This window comes from Mus caroli, unplaced genomic scaffold (genome assembly GCF_978045245.1).
Source record: "Mus caroli unplaced genomic scaffold, Mus_caroli_1 scaffold_19, whole genome shotgun sequence".
Classification (NCBI taxonomy): Eukaryota; Metazoa; Chordata; class Mammalia; order Rodentia; family Muridae; genus Mus; species Mus caroli.
This window is the reverse complement of record NW_028227274.1, coordinates 29,106,618-29,131,094: the sequence shown is the minus strand read 5'-3', so window position 1 is coordinate 29,131,094 and position 24,477 is coordinate 29,106,618. Positions and strand designations below refer to the sequence as shown.

The window sequence follows — 24,477 nt, the reverse complement described above, 5'->3', positions numbered from 1 at the left end:
ATAGTTCTGAAAGGACATGTTTTTAAGCAGAGTGTTGGCAGGGTATACTGCTGTGGTTGTGAAACTTCCCACCTTTGTGCCTATAGTAGATTTTGAAATGTTTGCCACCTATGCCCATTGGTGCTACTCACTGAGTGGTCCAATTTGAACCTCTTTTCCTCAAATCTTTGCTTCTGTTTGAGAATGAGTTCATTCATCAAGAAATTAGGATAGAGATGGTCAACATTGTCCACAACATAATTACACTTGGGACATCTATTATTGTCCTCCAAACTCTGATGAATGCACTTGTAGCAAAAGCTGTGGCCACATTTTGTCATGTATGCCTCCTCAGTCATATCAAAGCAGATGGGACTCTCTCTTATTTAATAGACTTAGTTCAAGAACAGGTTGAAGAATTGTATAAAGTTGTACAAGCTAATTTCTCTCAGTCTCTTGAACAGAGTCGCCTCTTATCTGAGTACCTTAAAGGAAATTGGTCGGCTAAAGCGGAGCAGTTGTCCAGAAAACTGCTCCTCCAGATTGCCAAACTCAACAGCACTCAACTGGACCCCGTCACCTTGGGGGACTTCACTTCCTGGATCACCAATGCCTTCTCATTCTTTAAGGAATGGGCAGGAATGTTGGCCTGGGGGGCAGTGGTCCTCCTGGGTTGTGTCTTTTGTATCTGGCTACAGATACAAAAGAGAGCACGAGAGCACACTCGCAGTGGTGTAACAAGCATTGATGGTGATTAAAGATGGCGCATCTCCCAATGTTTAGCTGGCCTCTTTAAAAAATTAAGAATTCGAGCCGGGTGTGGTGGCACACGCCTTTATTTCCAGCACTTGGGAGGCAGAGGCAGGCGGATTTCTGAGTTCAAGGCCAGCCTGGTCTACAAAGTGAGTGCCAGGACAGCCAGGGCTACACAGAGAAACCCTGTCTCGAAAAATCAAAAAAAAAAAAAAAAAAAAAAAATTAAGAATTTTCCCTAGGTTGTCTGGTCGTTGTAGTCACACAGATCCACAGGGCAACTATCCTTATGCACAGACCAACCTAAGACACGGGGCCTGGAGGTGATAGGGTAACCCCATGACAGGTAAGGCTGTGACATGAAAGGATCGACCTAAGACAGGAGGCGTGGCCGATGGACAGACTTGGCCAGACCTAGTCCAGCATCATATTATTAAACAAAAAGGGGGAGATGTAGGCAGCCGATGCCTAAAAGATGGCGCAGGTTTCTGGTACACCATGGCTGTAAACAACACCACTGCACAGGCGCTAGCCCAAATCTGGCACCAACCCCTCCTGAGCAGGTGCATGCTAATGAAGTGTTGACAGGCCGACCAATCCCAGGAGGAGGACACATAGCCCTTCCCAGTGCTGGGGTGTATATAAGCAGTCCTCCCTGGGTTCCCGCAATAAAGGCTGTTGAGAAGAATGTTGCGTTTTCCTTGCCACACGAGGTGGGCGCAACACAAAGGCAAGTGCATGAACACATACCATCGTTCATGTCCCCTTCCTTAAATAAATACTAATAGAGAAATCAAGACTGGTTATATACTACACAGATTCCTTCAGAGATTCGTCCACAATTCTGTGAAGAAAATCTACTCACCTGGAGGCTCCATCGACAGCACCACAGCCTCAACAGTCCTTGTGTTGACCAAGTTCTATTAGGCTCACCACCACCACACCCATCCCCACCCACCACCGTCGCTGTCATCATTGTTGTTTGAGACAGTTTCTCTGTGTGCCCCTGGCTGTCCTGGAACTTACTCTATAGACCAGGTTAGCCTCAAATAGAGATATGCCTGCCCTTGCCTCCCCAGTGCTGGGATTAATGGTGTGTCTGGCATTTTATCAGGCTTATTTAAAACAAATAAGAGCCAACAGTCTTTACCACTACAAACATCATCAGATTACTGGGATGAGTAGAACTCAATGTGGAACACCACTTCTGCCAAGTAGCCTGAACTCTGCAAGTGCAGCAGAGTGAATACTTGAGAGGGGCTCCTTAGAAAGAGGCAAACTGCTCATCTACAAAAACCTCTTCTAGTCCTTTATTGATGTTTGGAGATGCGTGGTACATATGACTAACAGTATCACACGGTAGGGAAGTACAGATAACTGGAAATGTCCTATAGAACAGGATTCCAGAGCAGTTAGTGTTGCCTGCTCTCAGCCTCCACAAGAATCCAGCTCTGACACAGGCAGGACAGACAGTGTAACAGTGTCACTTGGGAATGGTTCTTTTGAAAATGACAAGAACTGATCGCTGGATCCTTTTGCATGAGATGTGGCAGTTCTCGGGTGCTGTGGCACCGCTGTAGAAGGCCAGTTTGGGCACTGGACAGTCAAATAGGGGAAGTGACCGGGGTAAGAAGAGGTTTTATGTTTAGTCTAGAGAGAACAGATTGTCCAAGTGGATACTTTCAGTCCAGGCTCAGCTCAGGCCCTACAGGAATCCACCAGATAAATACAGTCTATGGACTGAAAGGCTGAAAACTCAGTCGGCCATCTGTGTCACCAAGTGTCTGGAGTCCCTGAAAACTGAGGTGCAATAGGTGTGCGTCTGGAGGAAGGAGGACTCGGCACGTCAGTCCAGTTCTGATCCTTCTGTGCCACCAGATCTGCTTCCTCAAGTGAAGGAAGAAAAGTGTCCTGCAATTCAATGCTCCATTGTCAAAGTAGCAAAGCCCTCTCTCCCTGCCCCCCACCCCCGCAGTATCATTCTTCCTAAGTTCTGTTTCCAAGTCCTGATTCTTCCTTCCGGTCTACACCTTCTCCTTCCGCTTCAACTTTGAGACTTTCTTGACCGTCCCGTTCTTGTTGAGGAGCTTCAGGACGCGGTCTTTGTGATCCAGAACCTTAAGCATAGAGTCTCTGGCTTCACTGATTTGGTCCATCACTAGTTTACACCTCTGCATGTTTCCCTGAGACAGAAAAGACACACTGTTACCTGATGTCGCACAGATGAAACACTTTTACAGGACTGTTTGCATTCCTCAGAAAACAAGGCTGACTAGACTATGGCTTTGAGTTCTTGGGGCAGGCTGAATGACTTGGTGAGGACAAAGGGAAACAAAACCGGAAGTACACTTTGTTCTTGCTGGCTAGACTTCACTGTGTGGGAAATTGTCATCAACACTCAGTTACTTAAGTCTTACTCATCTGTGGACTCCGTGCAACAATAACAAGTGAGCAGACAACATGAGCTCAGTGATACCACAGTGGCAAGTCTGTGAGAGGAAAGATGGATCTGTACTGGCTCCACAGGAGGGAAGCCATGTCTGAGACTGTCAACCTGACTAGAAACCTGTGGCTGGGGAGGTCATAGGCTCACTGGTAAGATGCACAGATTTTTGCAAACATCCACCCATGCTCCTTATGAACAGCTTGGATGAAACTCAAGGGGTTACTGGAGAAAAAGGTGTCAACACAGAAAGGATACTAACTGGGAAGAAAGGAGTGAGACAGAAAGAAGAAGGAAACAAAAGTGTCCGGAGAGATTACTCAGCAGCTAGGAGTGCTTCTTGTGCTCTATGAGCATCTAAATTGGGTTCCCAGTCATGTCAGGTCAGGTAGCTCCCAACTGTTCGTAACGCCAGTTCAAGGGATCTAACACCCTCTTCTGGTCTCTGCAGACACAGACACAGACACACACACCCCTACTGGTCTCTGCAGACACAGACACAGACACACACACACACCCCTAAAAAAAATGTATATAAAAAATGGCTAAGAACCTCTACTAATGCACACTGAAACAAAGGAGTTAGTACCAAAGACACTCTTACAGTGGGGAATGGTATGGTAAAGCTAGAGGAAAAGGAAGACAAAAATGTAATCAAAACACAATCTCAGCCAGGCGTGGTGGCGCACGCCTTTAATCCCAGCACTCGGGAGGCAGAGGCAGGCGGATTTCTGAGTCCAGCCTGGTCTACAAAGTGAGCTCCAGGACGGCCAGGACTATACAGAGAAACCCTGTCTCGAAAAACCAAACCAAACCAAACCAAACCAAACCAAACCAAACCAAACCAAAAAACCAAAAAAACACCCCTCCCCTAAAAAACCAAACCTCAACAATTATTACTAAACAAGATAACAAACAAAATGACTGTGACTAGGGAGGCTATTAGTAAGAATAATAAAAAAAAAAAAAAAAGAAGAAAAAGAAGCCGGGCAGTGGTGGTGCACACCTTTAATCCCAGCACTTGGGAGGCAGAGACAGGCAGATTTCTGAGTTCCAGGCTGTCTCGAAAAACCAAACAGAAAAGCTGCTCTATAACCAAACCCTCTGAAGGGTGAGAACTCATCAAACCTGTATCAGCTCATTTATTCGATGTAGATCGTCATCAGTTGCTGCCTTTTTCTTTGGGATAATCCCTTCCTGTAGGTTGGTGAGTCTTTCATAAACGTCGTGTTCTAGATTTGTCTGCAATACACAAAAGAGAAATACTGTGGCTTTGGACGCTTTTCTGTGTCAATCTGAAGCAAACCAAGCTGCCTGCGCACCCTGAGAGCCGCTGTGCAAGCGCTTTGATGATGAAGACCTTGCTTGCAAGGACTAAGGCATGAATATTAACAAGTAATAAAGGAATGAACCAATAAATAACTTTACATTATCCTATAATTTGCCATAGACCATAGCCTATCTTCTTTTTTTTTTTTTTTAAAGATTTATTTATTTACTTATTATATGTAAGTACACTGTAGCTGTCTTCAGACACTCCAGAAGAGGGCGCCAGATCTCTCTTACGGATGGTTGTGAGCCACCATGTGGTTGCTGGGATTTGAACTCCGGACCTATCAGAAGAGCAGTCGGGTGCTCTTACCCACTGAGCCATCTCACCAGCCCCATAGCCTATCTTCAAAGATAATTTTGAAATACTATTCTGAATCCATAATTCACTTGAAAAATAGCTATTATTTTTACAGAAATATAATTTTATACTAATTTAACCCTAGCCAAAACATAATGGCATTTTTTTTTCCCAAAAGACTTCCATGTATGTCAGGCTGACCTCAAACCTACCATGCAGCGAAGCATGGCTCTGAACCGGTCCCACTGAATTACAGACTGCCTTTCCATCCAGTTTGTATAGTGCGGAGGACCAAACTCAAGCCTCTTTGCAGGCTACATGGCGCTTGTCACCCTTTTCCTTAGGTAGGACCTTGCTAGGTAGCTCAGGTTGGCCTCTAACACAAAAGACTTTCTACCCCAGCTTCACAAATAAATACTATGATTCTAGTGTGTGCCACACACGTGTTTTGAGACGCAGTAGGAAATGTTCAAGGTCACAGTTACCCTAAAGATGGGAACACTTTGTGAGGCTACTGTGGCTGCTTTCCCTTCACTAGGATGATGACATTCCTGTTCCAGGTTTGTGGCAATGAGGGGAGGGGGAGTCATGTAAATTCTACCACTGAGCAGATGACACAGGTGCAGTTACTGTTCATCAGCCAGTGCACCTAGGGGGCAATATGGGATGCTCTCAGGGACAGAATGAGTGAGCAGGGGCTGTGGGAGGCAGGCTTTGTAGAAAGGACTCCTGCCTGTTCTCTAAAGCAAGATGGTACAGGTCTGTGTGTCCTACTAGGAGCTGGTAGGTGGTCATTGAAGCCTGTTACTTGGTAAGAAGCAAAATGTGTGGTGGCTCACGGTGAGGGGGCTGGTTGGCTATCTAACCTTCTTTGAGGAAGCGGAGTAGTGAGGTAGGGAGAAGTGGCTCATGGGAAAGCCACTTAAGGCTCCCCTTATTTCATATGTCCTGACAGGACATAACTTTCAAGTTTAACTTCAAGTCTCAAACCACACATCTTTATATTTTTTTGGGTCTGGGAATCAGAATTCAAATTTTGGCCTGGACAGATGGCTCAGAGAGTACAGACACTTGCTTCCAAGCAGCGTGACCTGAGTTTGATCCCCTAGGACCTACATGGTATAAGAGAACCTACTCCCAAGAGCTGTCCTCTGACTCACCTCTATTAAATAAACAAGTGAATAAATAAGAAATTATATTCACCACACAATATATAAAACTTGCTTTAATTGTGGGGTTACAGTAAGCCTGTGTGCCTTTACGATCCCACTTGAGGCAGGCAGGCTACCTATTGGGTTACCTCTCTGGCATGACACGACAGCAGCCAGAGCTGTACCTACCAGCTGTAGTAACTGGGCGGCACAGAGGTGAACTTTCCAGCCCTGGGCTCGGCAGGACACTCCTTTCTGATTAGCAATTTCCTGTAGCATAGCTTTCTTCTCCTCTGCAATCACATAGAGATCAAAGTAAGTATACTTCAATTGTTATAAAAGCAAAACCATTTGGGCTCAAGCAGCTTAAGTGTCAATATCTTCTCAGAATTTCTTTCCTCAAACATCTTCTGTAGTTAAATCAGGTAGAATAGGAGTCATTAAGACCATGAATTTTCTTTCTGAGATGGGGTTTTGCTGTGTAGCCCTGTGTGGCCTCTGTTGTAGACTGGGCTGGCCTCACACCCATAGAGCTATCTGAGCTACCTCATAGTCCTCTGAGTGCTAGGCTTACAGAGGGCACCACTATACTAGCTTCTCTTCTGTATTTTCACCTGCGCCACAAGAACGCTTTGAAGACACACACTGCTAGGTGAGCTAGGAGGACAGCCAGCTATGGTGGTAATCTCTTAGAGGAGAAATGGCTCTTCAGGGAAACTGAGCCTTGCTCTATGTGTGGGCTTGTTTATGTGCAGCTAGAGGGTTGGACTGAAGTTCTGGAAGCAAATTCCCAAGTGGGAACTGTATTCTAATTCCAGAGGAGACAGAAATGACTTAGATACAGTAACTGGGCAGCACAGAGGCATAAGGGCACATTCTTTTCTGATTATTTCCTGTAGCATGGTATTCTTTGAAAGCATATGTAAAATAAACATAACTGTAAAATAAACATGATATGTTATCACCAAGACTGAAAGACACAGATTAGGTTTGAGGGCTATCTGCAAAATGGTGAGTTTAGTCTTAAGTACTCTGCAACGGGCCCTCTATCTAGTATAGTTTCATAGGGGGAAGATGTTGCAGAGAGGCATCAATCAGGGTGTGGTAGAACTTTGTTCAAAAATTTCAGTTTTGAGGTGAACCTACTCTGTTCTAAACACTGTATTAAAAAATTGTGTATTTGGCAAATATCAAAATAACAATAACCCCCAGCAGGCTTTGGAATGGCCTTTAGTTAAGGCTGACCCTGAACTCCTGACCCCTTTGCCTCTACTTGCTGAGTACTGGATTGTAGAGGTGTGCTACTCTGCCTGCCTCCCAGTGATGCAGGGAACTCAACTCAGGCATTTTTGCAGGCTAGGCAAGTAGTCTAGCAGCTGAGCTATAGCCTCGACCCAGGCTGGTCCAGGACTTCCGAGAAGCCCAGGCTGGCTCCCACCTGACGAGCCTTCTCAGCTTCTGTGCACTGGGGTTCCAGGCATGAGCCGTCATGTCTTGTCCTTTCTCAGGCACTGGTGCATGCCTGAAATCCCAATGCCTGAAAGGTTGAAGCAGAAGGTCACAAGTTCAAGGCTCGTCTGGGACACAAGCCAGGTGGTGCTACAAGCAATAAAAAAGCTCAGTTATTATCCAGGCAGGGCCTCTCACGTGCTCTGTAACTAACCATCAGTCTGCATCACTACAGTTGGCACTGAGGCATTTCTCAGCAGGCCCGTCACTGTGAAGCCACCTCCTCCCTTTCTAGATTCTCTACTTTTAAAGGCTGTGCTCTGAATGGCTACACACCTTGTAGGATTCCATCCCTGCTTTGTCTTATCTCTAAGTTTGTGTGTTTCACTGGTTTTCTTAGCTTTTACTTATAATCACAGACTTGACTCTGTGATCCAGCTAGACTTGGAGTGAGCTGGTGTGGTGACTGTAGTTTATGCCCAAAGAGAGACATCAGGGAGCACATGCCATCTGTCAAGGTGCTTCCTAGGAGAGCCTTGTAACAGTGAGGTTCAGTCTGCCAGTCTTTACTTAGTATGGGGTAAAACGTTCCCAGGCTCAACTCTGAACGTTCATAGCTACACAATTCTTGTGGTATGAGGAGGTGTTTCTTTCCACTGATGATCTCTGGGAATTCCACAGAAGACTGGCCCTCTGAATGTAGGTGGGTCAGTTGATATTTGCATATCAACAATTAAAAAAGGAAACTCTGTCTGAGCATGTACAGACTTACTTCTTCTTGTCATTAGTCCTTAAATAGTTTATCAACTATTTATACATTTTTCTTGTGGTTCGAATGTGAAATATTCCCTATAGACTAATGTTTGTTTGTTTTCTGAGACTGGGTCCCATGTAGTCCAGGCTAGCCTCCGACATACAAACCCATCTGTCTCAGCCTCTTAAGCACTGGCCACACAGGGCTTTACCCCACAGGCACTCTGCGAGTCCTCAGCTCTCAGGCCTCACGGGTTTCAACACTTGGTCTCCAGCCAGTGGCACTGTTTTCAGAGGTTGTAGAACCTTGCACGTGCACACAAACCATGACACGTGAGCTCATTAGCTGTGAATGTGGCCTAATGAAAAACCACAAACCTATTTAAAGTACCACATTACTTTTTTTTTTTTTTTGAGGCACTCTGATCTTTGACATAAGACAGTAAACTGCTCAAATCAGACTCCTTGTGAGACCATTTAAGTTCCCAAGTTGAATTTATGAAAACAGAACAGTGTGATTGATTTCTGAAAATGCATAGCTCACCATGTATTTATTATATTGGATATGAAGATACTTAAAAGACCACTAAGTAAAATATCAACCATTGGTTATAATAATTAACCAATGGTTACCAACCATTTTCATTAAATGTAGGCCTATAAAAAATGTCATACTAGGGTTGGAGAGATGGCTCAGCAGTTGGGAGCATGGGCTTATCTTCTAGAGGACTTAGGTCCAGCTCCCAGCACTATGTATCAGCTTACAACTGCCTGTAACTCCCATTTCAGGGATCTGACACCTCGCACAGACACATGTGCAGGCAAAACACCAATATATTAAAAAAACAAAATAAAACAAAACTAAAGCTCAACAAAACAAAACAATAAGCATTTACCCTGGAGCAGGCTTTCTTTTATTTATTTTTTACTTTATGTTCATGTACCACATGTGTTCCTGGTGTCCACAGAGGCCAGAAGAGGGCACTGGATCCCTTGGAACTGCAGTTATCTTGTTATCTCATGGTGAGCCACCATGTAGGTGCTGAGAACTGAACTGGGTCTGAGACAAAAGCAATCAGTGCTTTTTTTTTTTTTTTTTCCCCTTTTATGGTTTTTTGAGACACAATATTTTAAGCATTGTAGCATTCTCTGTGTAACAACCCTGGCTGTCCTGGAACTCACAGAGATCTACCTCCCTCCCCAGTGCTGGGATTAAATGCATGTGCCACCACAGCTGGCTGCAACCAGTGCTCTTAACCACTGTGTCATCTCTCTAGCCCATCCCCTAGGTCATTCTAAGTGCTCCACATAGTGTTGATAAAAGATCTTTTAGAAAAAAAAATAACTGTATGGAATTGTTTTAACATTGTAGAAAGCACATTGCACCTCTGACTATGTTAAATTTCAATACAGGTTCCTTTTTTGGGGGAACCAAAGAGATTATTGTATCAGTACTTGAGGAGCTGTCAGCACACAGAATTTATTAAAACTAAGGCTGCTCCTTATCCATTTCACCAGGATTTCAATAGACACACAGCTTTCTGGGGGCAAAGAATAACCTTCTATCGTTATACTGGGCTTTACATATTTTCGTTGGAAATCAGAGAACTGTGATTCCGATCCTTTTTTACTGTGATTACAACATAGCTTACAGGTTAGACCATTACATGCTCAGTACTAGATGTTTCTCAGGAAACTAACCTTTGACCCGGACGTCACTGTACCTCTGAAAGTGGTGATAAGCAGCTTTCCAGGGGTTCCGATAGTGACGTAGCAAAGTAATGGGAGGTCTGGGTCGCACTGGGACATACCTCACACCTTCCTCATCTGTTCAAAAGAGAAAAGGAGAAGACATTAATTAAACAGTCTAGTTTAGATCTTAGATAATCCTCAACGGTCAACTGCAGCAAGAGAGATACAGGTGAGATTAGCTGACGGGATTCTGAAGTCGGGAAGCTAGGCGACAACTGCCGAGCGTTCTTACTGCTCTTACCAATGTACTCTTTGGGAGGAGACTTGCGTTTCTCAGCCTTTACCAGGAGACTCTTGGCAGTGGACTTCTCATCGTCAGTGCTGTTTGTCTCCATCATATCCCCCTCCTCTGTTGAGATCACGTGCTGCTGCTTTCGAGGCTTTTTCCTTGGGGAGGCACCAGGTGGGAGGTCACTTGGAGGCATGGACAGGTTGCTTGCCAGCAAAGCAAGAGATGGAGACACCGTGTTGGTGGCCAGAGGAGGGACTGCTGTTGGGGAGGGAGCACACATACCAATAAGCACACTGGAAGGCTTCACTTGATTTCCAGAAGAACAATTATGAAGACAGTGTGGGCTAACAGGTACAGAGGTTTTTTATGGGCCTGACAGTATGTCACATATTCTAACTGAGGCAGGCACTGTGAACTGCTTCCTATCACTCACTGGACACTGTGTGCAGACAAAATGCCTGTGGAGTGAGAAAGTTAACACTAACCTGAAGTAGGATGGATCATACAGCTTGGGCGTACAAACTGTAACCTGTTACTTTTTTAAAAAAAGATTTATTTACTTATGTGAGTGCTCTGTTTTCATGCACTCCAGCAGAGGGAATCAGATCCCATTACAGATGGTGAGTCACCACACGGTTGCTGGGAACTGAACTCAGGTCCTCTGGAAGAGCAGTCAGTGCTCTTAACTGCTGAGCCATCTCTGCAGCCCGTTACTCACTCTTAACAGCCACATCTTAAACCACCATCCCTAATAACTCGTCTCACATCTTCTTATTTTCTCCCTTCCTGTCACTCAGGAGAACCGTAAGGTGTCAAGTCTGGTTCCCCAATTCTTCTGTATATACACACATGAATGCAGACAGTACCACTACTACTTAGCCTTGTAAACTATGTATGCTAAAAACCATGTTCTCTGGTAGGATTCTTTTACATTTTCTGCCCTCTTACACCTCTATCCCTTTTGCTGTCACAGGAAAAAGACTACAACATCCCAACTTTCTATCTCCTGTCTTCATGGTGACCAAACATTCTCTCCTTTTCAATTCTTCCAACAAAGGCTGACAGCTTCAGACAATCCCCGAAACTCTGCTGGATGGATAGCCTACTCTGCCTAGACAGAAAGAACTTAAGAAGTGATTTCCTAGAATAAAACCCTTTGATTCTCCACAGCTTCAAGAATATCATCAGGACAAAGTCATTCAAACCTGCAAAGTATTAAAAGACAATTTATTTATTTTTTCTTTTTAAAAGAGTAGCTGGGATCATAGGCAGTGAGACACCTGACCAGATCTCTTTGGAAGAATAATTTCTTCCATCCATACATCTAACAGCAGCTGTAATTTTTTTTTCTTTTTTCCCGAGACAGGGTTTCTCTGTGTAGCCCTGGCTGTCCTGGAACTCACTCTGTAGACCAGGCTGGCCTCAAACTCAGAAATCTGCCTGCCTCTGCCTCCCAAGTACTGGGATTAAAGGTGTGCGCCACCATGCCCGGCGCAGATTTTTTTTAAAAAAAGATTTATTTTACGTATATGAGTACACTATAGCTGTCTTCAGACACACCAGAAGAGGGCATCAGATCCCATTACAGATGGTTGTGAGCCACCAAGTGGCTGCTGGGAATTGAACTCAGGACCTCTGGGAGAGCAGTCAATGCTCTTAACCACTGAAGCCATCTCTCCAGCCCAGCAGTTGTAATCTTACTTTGTATTTTGTCTTGAGTCATTGTTTTCTCTTTAGGCACTATTGCAATGGTGTAGAGTCAATGAAATTCAACTTCATATTGTTTTCCTTTTCATTTACTTCCTCATTAGATTCTTCTTAAAACTGTTCCTTGGTGTTTTCCTACACTTATTCATTCATTCTGTCTGTTCTATACACACACACACACACACACACACTATGTATATAAAATTTAAAAATTAACACAAAACAAAACAGGTTTCACTGTTTAGCCTGGCTGGCTTATGTGTCACTATATGGATCAGGCTAGCTCAAATTTAAGAGACCTTCTTGTTCTTGCCTCTTAAGGGACTCAGGGCATGTTCTACTCTGTCTTAAGTTCTAGTGCTTTAGATAATTCCTAACACACTGTTCAGGAACGCCATGGTGAGAAGCTCTGCTGTATTAACCTGGGTTACAGTTTAGCTCAGCCACAGCAACTGCTGTCTATGTGGTCAGATGCTCAGACGAACACTGGATGGGCCTCCATTCTCCAAACTGAAGCTTCTTATCTCAGATCAAATGGGTCAAGATTTTCCTCTGGATAGCTAGGGCCTGTGTCCTCCACAACAGCAGCAAAGATGTTCATGAAAATGAATTTTTGAAGGGGTGGTGGTGTGTGCCTTTAATCCCAGCACTTGGGAGGCAGAGGCAGGTAGATTTCAGTTAGGACAGCTGAGCCACATAGAAAGATCCTATCTCAAACCAACCACCAACCAACTAACCAAGCAACCAACCAACCAGCTAAAAACCAAACCAAACCAAACCAAACCAAACCAAACCAAACCAAACCCAGTTTAAGCCCCTGGATCAAGGGTTTTACCTCAGCTGTTACCCTATCTAAGGCACAGCAGCACACCAGAAACCAATGCACTATCATTTAGGTACTTAGCAACCTCCTGACATAACCTCAGTTCCTAGTATATTAGAGTTATAGCAAAGTCACTTAAGCCTGACAGTCTTTGGAACCCCACAGCTACACCTGGGTAGAGTATACAACATTTTTTTCTAAGCTACTTTCTCTATTAATCTGATATTTAGGACTATGTCAAAATCTTTTAATAAACTCCAGGCAAGACCATTGCATGAGGCCAACATAAAGATGCTGTGCCAGCATCTCAGGAACTGTCCAACCCACGGAAGATTCCAAAGGATCAACTCCTTGGAAGGTTTTGGTTTTAGAATGAAGGCCTCTTGGCACCTCCTTGCCGCCAGGCAGCTTGGCTTCACCCTCAGGAATCCAGGCATTCTGAGGCTGCTACAAGCATGGTCCAACTAGTCAGTGTGGAGGATAGATATGCTACTAACAATGTATTTTGTTTCCCAACCCTGCCCTGTTCCTCGGCTTCATGGCCAACAAATTCAACCATTTCCTCCACTAAACCTTCCTGTCATGACTTACTGCCTCACTGTAAGCATAAAGAAACAAGGTCAAGCAATTTCTACCACTTTCTTCATTAAAAACAAAACAACTCAGCATGAAGGAGTGGGTCAGTGAGACACTGCCTGCCTAGCACATACATGTTAGGCCCTGAAGTTAATTCTTAGACCCATGAAACCCAGAACCTTCTTCTTGATATCATTCCTTTACCTACTGGACTGCCCAACGTCACTCTACTGTGCCCTAGGTTTAGCTAATTCCAACAACTAGCCAGCCCCTGCTGAGCACCTCCTGCTGGGCCACACACTCCCATTCAACTGAACCTGCAGCTTCTGGAGGTCCACTGTCTACAACACAAAGCAAACTGTGTTAGTCAACTGAACTGACACTTTTGAAACTTCTGGTTCTGAAAGGAAATAAAACTTGAGACCTGTGATTCATGTAATTTATGTCAAATAGCCCAAAGAGTTGTTTGTGAGCTTTGAAACCTGGGGCTGAGAACATAGCAGAACAGGCCAGGACATGCCCAGGGAAGACCCATCGTTACATGTCCTGACTGGCCTAGTGCCTCCCTATCTCCCGCCCTTCTGACAGTCTGTTGATGTTTAAAAGGACCAATCATGTGAAACCGCGCCAATTCCTCCCCCAGCCCCACCCCTTTTCTATAAAACCCCTATCTTCCCAGCCTCGTGGTTGAAACCACTGTCTCCTGCATGAGATACATTTCGACCCAGAGCTCCGCCATTATGGCTCCACCATGTGGTCGACTCCTCTGTCTCCTGCGGGAGATATGTGTCAGCCCAGAGCTCCATCATTAAACTACCTCATGCTTTTTTATCAAGATGCTCGTCTGTTCGTGATTCTTGGGTGCACGCTGAACGGGAATTGAGTGGGGGTTTCCCCACTAGGTTCTTTCAGTTCCGGCCCTGGCCTGCTTCTGGTGGGACATAATTTTGGCTTTATCAACTCCACCTAGCCTTTCCTTGAGCTGAAAGCCCTTCCATGGGCCAGCTCTCTAACCCCAGTCTGCCCTCCTTTGGGTGGGGTTCTCTGTCTTCAGTAGGAACAAGATTTGAAGGCCCCAGAGAGATTTCTGTCCCACTCTGGAAGGGGTCATGACCTGCAGGTTGACAGCCACTGTCCTAGGAGGCAGTTTTATTACATGTGTCTGGCCGCATGAGCCAGCAGAGGCGCTGCAGTGTGTGTAGGCAAGATATCAGTATCCCCTCCACCACCCATTCTCCCCCCACCTTTCTTTTTACCCATGCTGAGACCCCAGGAACCTTGTCAGCTTCTGAATTTAGGTGCCACCTCAGAGTGGCCAAAAAGGTGTACTGGAGTGTCCTTTATCTGCACTGCTTGGGTGGGGACAAGAGACAGAAGCCAAGCTGGTTATTCTTATTGAATTCCAAGCTTGCCTCTTCTGAGATAAGACATTCTTTGTAAGCAGGGCAGTGGTGGTGGTGCATGCCTTTAATCCCATTCTCTGGGTTCTTGGGATCACTGCCTCCTGTGCCTGTGATCAGCCTTTGTTTCTGTCCCACCAAGCCTGGATACTCTTGCCTTTGTTGACAAAGTAAAAACAAAACAAAAAACAAAACCCAAACAAAGTCCACCTCAGACCCAAGCATGATGGTCTCCGAGTTTTCCCCAAAGCCTATACTGGGTCAGGGAGAGAACAGAACCACCCAGAAAGAAGGCACCGTGCACTGAGAACAGTTAAAAGGTAAACTACTTCTAAAAGAGGCTACTGTTATTTATCTATGGTATAAAGATGTTTATAATAAAACAACTAATGAGCTGCTCACACATGAGAAGGATAAAGGAACCCTCTACCTGAAACCTCAATAATGACTCCAGCATCATAGCCAGCTAAACTCTGTTAAGATGCTGTAAACATCAATTTAATGCTAATTATAATAGATAACTCTACATGCTACATACTTTCTATTAAAAAATATGGGTTAAATTATTTTAGGTAGGATGAATTATATAAGTAAAAATAAAAGCGGAACCATAAAAGCTTGCAGCCATGTCACAGAAAGTCTGAATATATATTACGGGGGGCTATGGAGGATAAGACTTTAAGATAATATCCTCATTACCATTTCTACTGTTCCTAAGGCTGTCATGGTTCTAACTCATGCTAGCTGACTTAAAATTGCATATCTAGTCATTATGTCTTCCTAGCCTTGTGACGGGTGAGCCACCTGGAGGTGCTGAGTCATAACAAGACCGTGGTAGGAATCAATTGCACACCATCTTGCTCTACGTGTCTGTCTTCTTATAAATGGATTTTACAAAACTTGATTTTGTAAAAGTACACTACACAAGATTCAGGAAAGTGAGGTTCCCAATTTTTCAACAGATTATTCTTATATTTTAAAGTTTAGTTTGGGGGCTGGAGAGATGGCTCAATGGTTAAGAACATCTACCAGAGGAACCAGGTTCAATCCCGGCACCCACATGGCAGTGCACAACTGTCTGCATATCTCTAGCTCCAGGGATTTAACCTTACACAGGGGCTCACACCCACCACAGGCATACAAGCAGGCAAAACACCAATGCACATAAAATTCAAATAAATAAATAAATCATTAAAAATACATTTTACTTTGGTATTAAAAGAGTTTTCAATTCAATAATTGTAATTTTTAAGGTTCAAAACTTTTTTTAAAAAAAAGATTTATTTATTTATTTTATATGAGTACACTGTTGCTGTCTTCAGACACACCAGAAGAGGGCATCAGATGCCCATTACAGATGTTTGTGAGCCACCATGTGGTTGCTGGGAATTGAACTCAGGACCTCTGGAAGAGCAGCCAGTGTTCTTAACCGCTGGTAAATTATCTTAGCTTATAAAACCCTAATCTTGTGAGATTTATTAATTTATTGTAAACTGCTGAGAAATAAAGGTAATCAAGGCATGTTTTACATATACTGTTTAAGTCAGGCCTAAGGCAGGCAACTCAAACCAACCTTAAAAGTAAACCTGAAGTTTGTTTAATGTAATATTCAGAATCAGAGGATGGACCATCTAGAGACTGCCATATCCAGGGATCCATCCCATAATCAGCTTCCAAATGCTGACACCATTGCATACACTAGCAAGATTTTGCTGAAAGGACCCTGATATAGCTATCTCTTGTGAGACTATGCCGGGGCCTAGCAAACACAGAAGTGGATGCTCACAGTCAGCTATTGGATGGATCACAGGGCCCCCAATGGAGGAGCTAGAGAAAGTACCCAAGGAGCTAAAGGGAACTGCAACCCCATAGGTGGAACATTATTATGAACTAACCAGTAACCCAGAGCTCTTGACTCTAGCTGCATTTGTATCAAAAGATGGCCTAGTCGGCCATCACTGGAAAGAGAGGCCCACTGGACTTGCCAACTTTATATGCCCCAGTACAGGGGAATGCCAGGGCCAAGGGGTGGGGGTGGGTGGGTGGGGGACTGGCGGGGGGAGTGTATTGGGGACTTTTTGGATAGCACTGGAAATGTAATTGAGGAAAATACCTAATAAAAAAAAAAAAAAGAAAACCTGACACAGGAAAAAAAATTCAATAAATTTTTTTTATAACAAACATATTACTTTTAGTAGAAAAATTTTTTATCTCATTAATGTGTATGACAAAGCAGAAATTTAATATTTTGGAATATAAATGCATCACATTTGACATTTTCATGATTAAAATAATTATATATACTTTATCTATATTTAACATTTCTTCCTATACAAATATACGTACATTTGTTTTATAATGTCTTTATACTTAAAAAAAATATTCAGAATCAGGTCTACTGGACAACGGTTATGGAGAATTCTACAGTAGATGATACTGGGTTAAACTTACAGTATGCTTTTGGGGCTAGTCATCCCCAACCTCATGTTTCATAGCACTGTTTCCCATGCACAGACAATGACTCCATCAGAACAAATGACACGTTAGCCCTTACAGGATAGAGTCTGCTGTTCCTCTCGCTGCCTGTGTAGGCCAGACCTGTAGGGAGGATGAGTTACTCCCCACGTCTCACATGGCAGTGATGGATCTCCTCCCCAAGTGGAGGATCTCAGTGGCCTGTACCCACATCCTTAATGTCTCAACAACGAGGCACACAGCATTTACTCTGCACTCAGTCCTGAACTGACATACGAGGATGCTGTCAATAGAGAACCTTTGCACACAGGCCTGCCACCTGACTTGTAAGGTATCTCTGTGTTACTTCAACTAGCCATGACCTTTACTTTATCCTGGCTCTCAATTCTCCTCTTCTAGCAAAACTAATTCCAGGGTCAGGAAGTCAATACCTGATTGTGTAAGGAGTTCCCAAGACAGTTTTAAATAATCTACCACCTAGGCTCTGCACAGGGCGAGTCAGCAGTGTGGACACACATTTTAAACACTTAGCTGCAGGCGTCCTCCTGTGGATCCACCACACCCAAGCAAACAAAGCAACATTGCCCAAGGAGGAAGAGACCTGGCCTAGAAAGGTCCACCCAGATCAGCCTCTGGGGTCATTTCCCAGAGAAGATGGGTGACCAGCTCTTCAGCCTTGTTCCTGTTGCAAACCTGAAGGCAACAGGCCTAAGCCTGAAGAATCCAACAGCGGACCTTTGGAGACAAGGATCAGGACGCCCTCCCTCCCTCTGGACTCATGGTAATATCAGCCACAATGCTTCTTATAGGGCTAGCCACAGCATCTCCCCAGGACTATACTCTGACACAGAGCATTTTACTAGTTCTGCGGAATCTAGGAATAACAGGATTGAAAAAAAAAGTGATCTGATTTCTTTAATGAGTCACGTTTACCTATGCATCCAAGTAACAGTTGGCTCTTGAAGATAATGTAAATATTTTCCAAAAATCAATAGAGCCTTCCACCTCTGTGTAAGGCTCACATCTATAAACTGCTGAGAAAAAAAGCCAGCGCTCGCTGGCTCACTAGCTGACCGCCTTACTCAGAGCCCACGGGTGCTCGTGTCCTCCTAGGTCTAATGACTGGGCCATGTTTACTTAACCAATTATTAAGCGCTGTAAAACAACAACTTGTTAAATTTATGTACCCATGGGCCCAATACAACCTTGCATAACAAGTCAGGGCTTTGGCTCTTCCGTAAGTGAACTGGTTTCAGCTGACCCCACCCTGTGCTTCACCCATCTACCATACACAGCCCATATTAAGCATACCCTACAGAGTGCAACCTTCTCATTCAGCTGAACCTGCAGCTTCTGAGGTCCAATGTTTTACAACATAAAAGAAATAATAAATTAAACTGAAACTTTGGAACCCCCACCCCACACATCTAATTCTGTTTTGGGGGTTTATAAACACCCTACTATATGGCATTAGTCTGCTGGAAAATAGAGAACTGTTATCTGACCTCCCTTGAGTGGCATTCTCCTGTGGGACAATACTAGCACCCTTCTTTATGACAAAGTTCTCAGAAGCACTGCTAGGGCTGGGCGTATGCCTATAATGGCAGCACTTAGAAGGCTGAGGCAGATGAACGGATTTAAGATCAGCTGGAGTTACACAGTGAGACTTGCTTGAAAACAACAGTCTAAGGGCTGGAGACATCACTCAGTCCACAGGGTTCTTGTCTACCATGCAAGAGGTCCAAGGCTGAATTCTCCTTAACGGCATAAACGAAACAAAACAAGAAAACAGAACAGGTGCAGAGTGATGATATGCTGTTAATCCCCACATTTGGGAGATGAGAGGTAGGATCAGGAAATTCAAGATCATTCTTAAACTGTGAGTTTAAGGCCAGCTTGAGTCACAGTGAGACCTTCTCAAAAATAAAAATATAAAAATCACATAATGCTGGATATTGTGGAACATGACTCCAAACTCAGACATGGAATTTTGAGGCTAGAAGATGGTGAATTTGAGGCTAGCTGGGGCTACACTGTAAGGAGAAGGGAACTTACCCTGGATATGGTGATGTATGTATGTGACTGCAACATGTGAGTCATGAAGGCAGGGGGATATGGACTGCAGAGCCAGGCTCAGAGTCCTAGATTCATCAGTCACTACCCACTTGGCTCCCCCTCCCCGTCTCTTCCCGGACTTTAAGCATATCTGGCACACTCCTGTCACACACAGGCTTTCACACACACTGCTCTCTCTCTATGCCTGGAGTGAGCGCCCTTTTGCTAGGATTTGTCACGAACAGCACTTTAGCTCTGTCCTGTGACTCAGGGGTCACCTCCAGAAGGGGACCTTATTTATATTTCTCCCCTTATTTATTTCTGTGTGCATGCACGTGCCAGGGCACAGGTAGAGATAAGAAACCTTTTGAGCCAGGCGTGGTGGCGCACGCCTTTAATCCCAGCACTCGGGAGGCAGAGGCAGGCGGATTTCTGAGTTCGAGGCCAGCCTGGTCTACAAAGTGAGTGCCAGGACAGCCAGGGCTACACAGAGAAACCCTGTCTGGAAAAACAAAACAAACAAAAAACCCAAAAAACCAAAAACGTTTTGGGAGTCAGTTTTCTCTTACTGTCTACCAGTGGGTCTGGGAGGCTGGATTTAGATCATCAGGACAGGCAGAAAGCACCCTACCAGCTGAGCCATCTCACCAGCCCCACAATGAGGCTCTTAAGATCCCCTTCACTGCTATGAGAAAACCCTCAAGGGTGTGTGTGTTACTACTGCTGTTATTATTTTTGGTCGTGTAGGTTCAGAACCCAGGGCCCTGTGCACACTAGGCGAAATGCTTCACCCCAAGCCACACAGTCACCCCACCGGTTTTATTTGACTCAGCTTTTTTTTCCCCCTCAGAAACAATGGTAACTCAACTGCTGGGTACAACAACTAAAATTCTAATCTGGTAAACCTTATTAAATCTAAATCCTCCAGCGGCGAATCATGATGGATCCGCCACTGAAACCGGGAGACACTCATAACTACATCTTGTCCTCACGCTATCCGTGTCCAAAAAGACCTAACTCTCCTGCTTCCTCTCTTCCTCAGCCCAACCCGGAAGTCCCTCCTACTCGGCCAGTGATTGGCTGCTTTACTCATTAGGGGATTGGTTCACAAGAACAGCAGGCCCATCCAAAACACGTCCCCCTTTCTGTTCTAATAAAAACCAAAACCTTTCTCTCAAATATAAATAAGCACAACTATTACCATTTTGTAATTTATAAAGTATAAGACAGACCTAACACCCAGTCCACCATTTATGTCATCAAGATAGAACATTGTCATCTATCCTAAGTTAAAAGCCTTATGATTCTACCTTGACTGATGTCCTGGCTTTAGATTGTATGCCACCTGAAAACTATCCTCTCAAATCTGTTCTCTCAAAGTAAACAGCCTGGGTTGGCTATGAGACTGTAAGTAGTTTTTCAACCCCATCAGAAATCTGAGAATGTCCAACATTAACTCAAATATATAGGAAGCCTAACACAGCTTCCAGAACTGAGACAAATTGTAGAGAGAGCTGCCTACCTATACAGTGCCAGTAAGTCAGTAAGATGGAGCGCTTACGTCTTCAGCCTTCTGGCCCAGGAGCATCTGACAGGCCTTGAGAAACAGGAAATGAAGGAGTAGCCTATCCTGTCTCAGTAGAGCTAAGCTGTCCTAACCTGTAAATTATGTCCCTTTTCTGGACAGTACAGGTCTGCAGATGAAATGAGGCAACTCTTGCCTAGTGGCTGTCTCTTGACTCACAACTTTATAGTTGGCTCCACTGTTTCTAGGCTATAGGCCTAGGTCTGTACGGTGATACAGACTTGCTCATTTCATAGAAGCCAGGAGCAGAGAGGATTGACTAAGAGGTAAGATTTGCCTGAACATGGATTGCACTATCCCATCAGCTGGTGGGCCAGGATGGGGGGAAAGGAGGGAAGGAAAATCTCATTAAGGTACGCATTTGTAACCTGGCTGCCATGGCACAAGCCGTGCCATATGCTCCCTCCTATTATGGACAAATATCTGAAACCTGTGCCAGAACAAATCCCCCCTCAAACTGTTTCTCTTGGGAATTCAGTCCCAGTGAGGACCCACACATCGACTTCTGTCCATTGCTTTGTTTTCCCCAGAGCACTCATGATGCCTCTGAACAAAGTATTTTATTTATCTTGTCTTTTTACAGTCTGTCCTTTTCACTAGCACGTAAGCTAGAAGACAGTGGTGAAATGTTTGTTTCATCAAGGTGGGCTACTGGTTTGAAAATAATTCCCAGAACCTTACAGGTTGATGCAGGACTACCATCGGCCTCTGTTACATACTGTGGCAGGGACTATGCAAATGTGTCAACAAGCAGGTGACAGAATTGAAGACCATTTTGTTTTTTCTTATGGTTAGCCACAACATCTGTAACTGGATTACTAAGGCAAAAACCCTCCAAAAACAACAATAACAACAAAACCAAACCAACAAAGCAAAGCAAAGCAAATCCATGGGATATGGGATAATAAAAGAAGCAAAAGTAAATAAATAGGTTTCTTATTTACTTTTGAGATGATGTATTACTCTGTAACCCAGGGCAGTCTGGAATTTACTGATACTATAGGCTAGCCTTAAACTCATGGCAAGCTCACTTTCGATTTTGAGACCTGAGTGTTAAGTTGCTTGGCTAAGCAGCAAGTTTGAAAAGCTATTACAGACAGCACAACCATAAGTGTTATTGTATAGCATGTGTCAAAAAAGAGGCATTTTCCCCCCCTACATACAGGCTACCAGCATTGGGCGAGCACAAAAATCATTTGACTTCACACCAGAGCTTCTTTTTTCTTTTTTGAAACAGGGTTTCTCTGTGTAGTCCTTTGACTTATTTTATAGACCAAGCTGGCTTTGAATTCAGAGATCTACCTGCCTCTCTGCCTCCGAAGTGGTAGGATTAAAAGCATGCTGCACTGTGCCCAGTTACAACAAAGATTTTCTGTTTCTTAATGTTACACACATTCTAAACTTAATTTAAGTAGTCAGAAAACACAGGATCCCAGAATAAATTGTTTAAAAACAAAAACAAAACCTCCACACACATATATTCACACACCTCAAATAAGAAGAGCTGAACTTTTAGGACTTGAGAGGTGGCTCAGTGGTTAAGAGCACTGGCTGCTCTTTCAGAGAACATGGGATTCAATTCCCAGCACCTACATGGCAGCTAGCTTACAAAAGTCCTAAAGGAACGATGCCCTTTTCCTGGTCTCTGAGGGCACCAGGCAAATACGCAGTGCACAGACATACATGTAGCCAAAACTTCCATGCACTTAAGTAACAGTGAAGGAGATAAGAAAGTGAGCAGACTTTCACAAACTGGAATCTTTGAGCTGAGAGGAAAGGCACAGGGAACAGTTTTAAGACTTTACTAATCATGTTCTGTATGAAGAGAGTATTTTTAAAACAATAATTCTTATTTTATTACACAATAAAACAACCAAACCTGATAGGAAACATTATAAATTAATAATTCTTAGCTAGAATTACTTTTAAAATCCTTTTAAATATTTGATTAATCAGCACAAGGAAGCTATATGAAAGATATGCATGGGGGAATTTATGATTATAGCTAGGAATTAAAATTACCAAAGAAGCAGCAAAATGCCTTTGATTTTCTTTCTTTCTTTCTTTTTTTTTTTTGAGATTTATTTATTTATTATATGTAAGTACACTGTAGCTGTCCTCAGACATCCCAGAAGAGGGCATCAGAGCTCATTATGGATAGTTGTGAGCCATCATGTGGTTGCTGGGATTTGAACTCATGACCTTCCGAGGAGCAGTCGTCGCTCTTAACCGCTGAGCCATCTCTCCAGCCCAGCCTTTGATTTTCAAGGGGTGTATGAGATGGGTCAATGACTACAGCCATGCCTGATGACCTGAGTTCGGTTCCTGAGTCCCCCCATGAGTTGTTCCCTGGCATTCCTAAGAGTGCTGTGGTATGTGTACACCTACATACAGAGGTGCAGAAGTAAGTAATACAAAGAAGTATTCATTAACAGTAGACTTCCATTTCTTAGAAATGAAGGAAAGGCAGATGTGGCAGCACCTAGTGGAGAGTTCCAGAGTGGCCTGAGGTGGGTTTTGGGCTGACAGTCACACGAGAGAGCTAGGAAAGGGATGGTTACTACGATCAGAAAATGAACTTACTGGAGACAGGCCTGGTGATGTCCACTGGCTCCACTTCTTCTTTCACTTTGATCTCAGGAACAGGAGGCCCCAGGACCGTGGAAGGAGTGCCGCCCACTGGGGCTGACAGCGTTGGTGTGGCAGCAATGGTGGTGATGGGTGGAGTGACAGGCACGGCTCCGGGAATGGTGGAAAGAGCAATGGCTGGTTGGGATGGAGGACTGGCTGCCGCAATCATGCTGGGAATGGTCGGTGGAGGCTGCTGGGCAGTCGGAGGGACAGCAACAGTAGGCTGTTCGGCATTTTGATTGGATATGGTCTCCAAGGACACTGTAACTGGAGTGGCTATAGACACATGCACTTCGGATTTAGGTTTGGCACTGAAACACAAAAAGAGAGCATTATGTAGCAAATGAGACAAAACTGTCTTACTGTGAAATATCTCAAAGGAGGGCTGCTTATTTCTTTTTAAAGAACACACACAACTGATACTCTATTCTTTAATCTTACATGTTCATCTTCAAGTTAACTTTGAAAGAAAATTGGCTCTTTATTTTCTTATGTCAGGGATTGAACACAGGGCCTTTAGTTAATGCTAAGCATATGTTGTAGCACTGAGCTGTACTCTAGCTCAGAATTCAGGTCTTTGAAATAGCCTATGTTATAAAGCTGAGAGCTAAAGTGCTTGTCTAGCAAGTCAAAGGCCCTAGGTTCAATCTCTAACACAACAAAAATAAACAAAAAGAATTTTTTTTTTAAGTTTCCCATTCTGTCAAGGCTTTAAATGCAATTCGAAATTCCTGAAGTCACATCACTGAACCTGGAATATGAATTTTTAATATGTATGTTGTTATTGTTGCAGTTTCTATTTCTTTGACACAGGATCTCGCTATGTACTTCTGCCTGGCTTCCAAAGTAGAGACACTGCTGCATCAGTCTCTCAGGTACTAGGATTAAAGGCGTGTAACATCAAAAAAGGGTTTTTTTTCCTTTAAGGTACAATTATATTCACATTTCCTGGGTACTTGATATTTTAAAATGATTTATTGTTATTTATTTAAGTGTATGTGCGTGTGGATGTATGTCTAGGCATGTGTGTGCACGTGCATGCAGAGGCTGGAAGAGGCACTGGATCCCTCTCAACTGGTATTA

General features: G+C 43.9%; 1 protein-coding gene across 9 annotated transcripts in view; it reads right to left on the bottom strand.

Moving 5' to 3' along the window:
• Window positions 1-2,015: 2,015 nt before the first annotated feature.
• The window catches only part of Sap130 (Sin3A associated protein 130), a 103,934-nt gene continuing 81,472 nt past the window's right edge, over window positions 2,016-24,477 (bottom strand). For 8 of the 9 annotated variants that reach the window (XM_085833689.1, XM_085833690.1, XM_021150423.3 and 5 more), the window contains 6 exons: window positions 23,347-23,705; window positions 10,152-10,400; window positions 9,860-9,985; window positions 6,146-6,249; window positions 4,304-4,417; window positions 2,016-2,915 (listed from right to left, as the gene is read on the bottom strand). In XM_085833689.1, the coding sequence (XP_085689815.1) occupies window positions 2,757-2,915; window positions 4,304-4,417; window positions 6,146-6,249; window positions 9,860-9,985; window positions 10,152-10,400; window positions 23,347-23,705 (1,111 nt within the window). In that variant the 3' untranslated portion in view covers window positions 2,016-2,756. The remainder of the gene's footprint in view (window positions 2,916-4,303; window positions 4,418-6,145; window positions 6,250-9,859; window positions 9,986-10,151; window positions 10,401-23,346; window positions 23,706-24,477) is intronic. The other variant, XM_021150421.3, reaches the window with a different exon arrangement.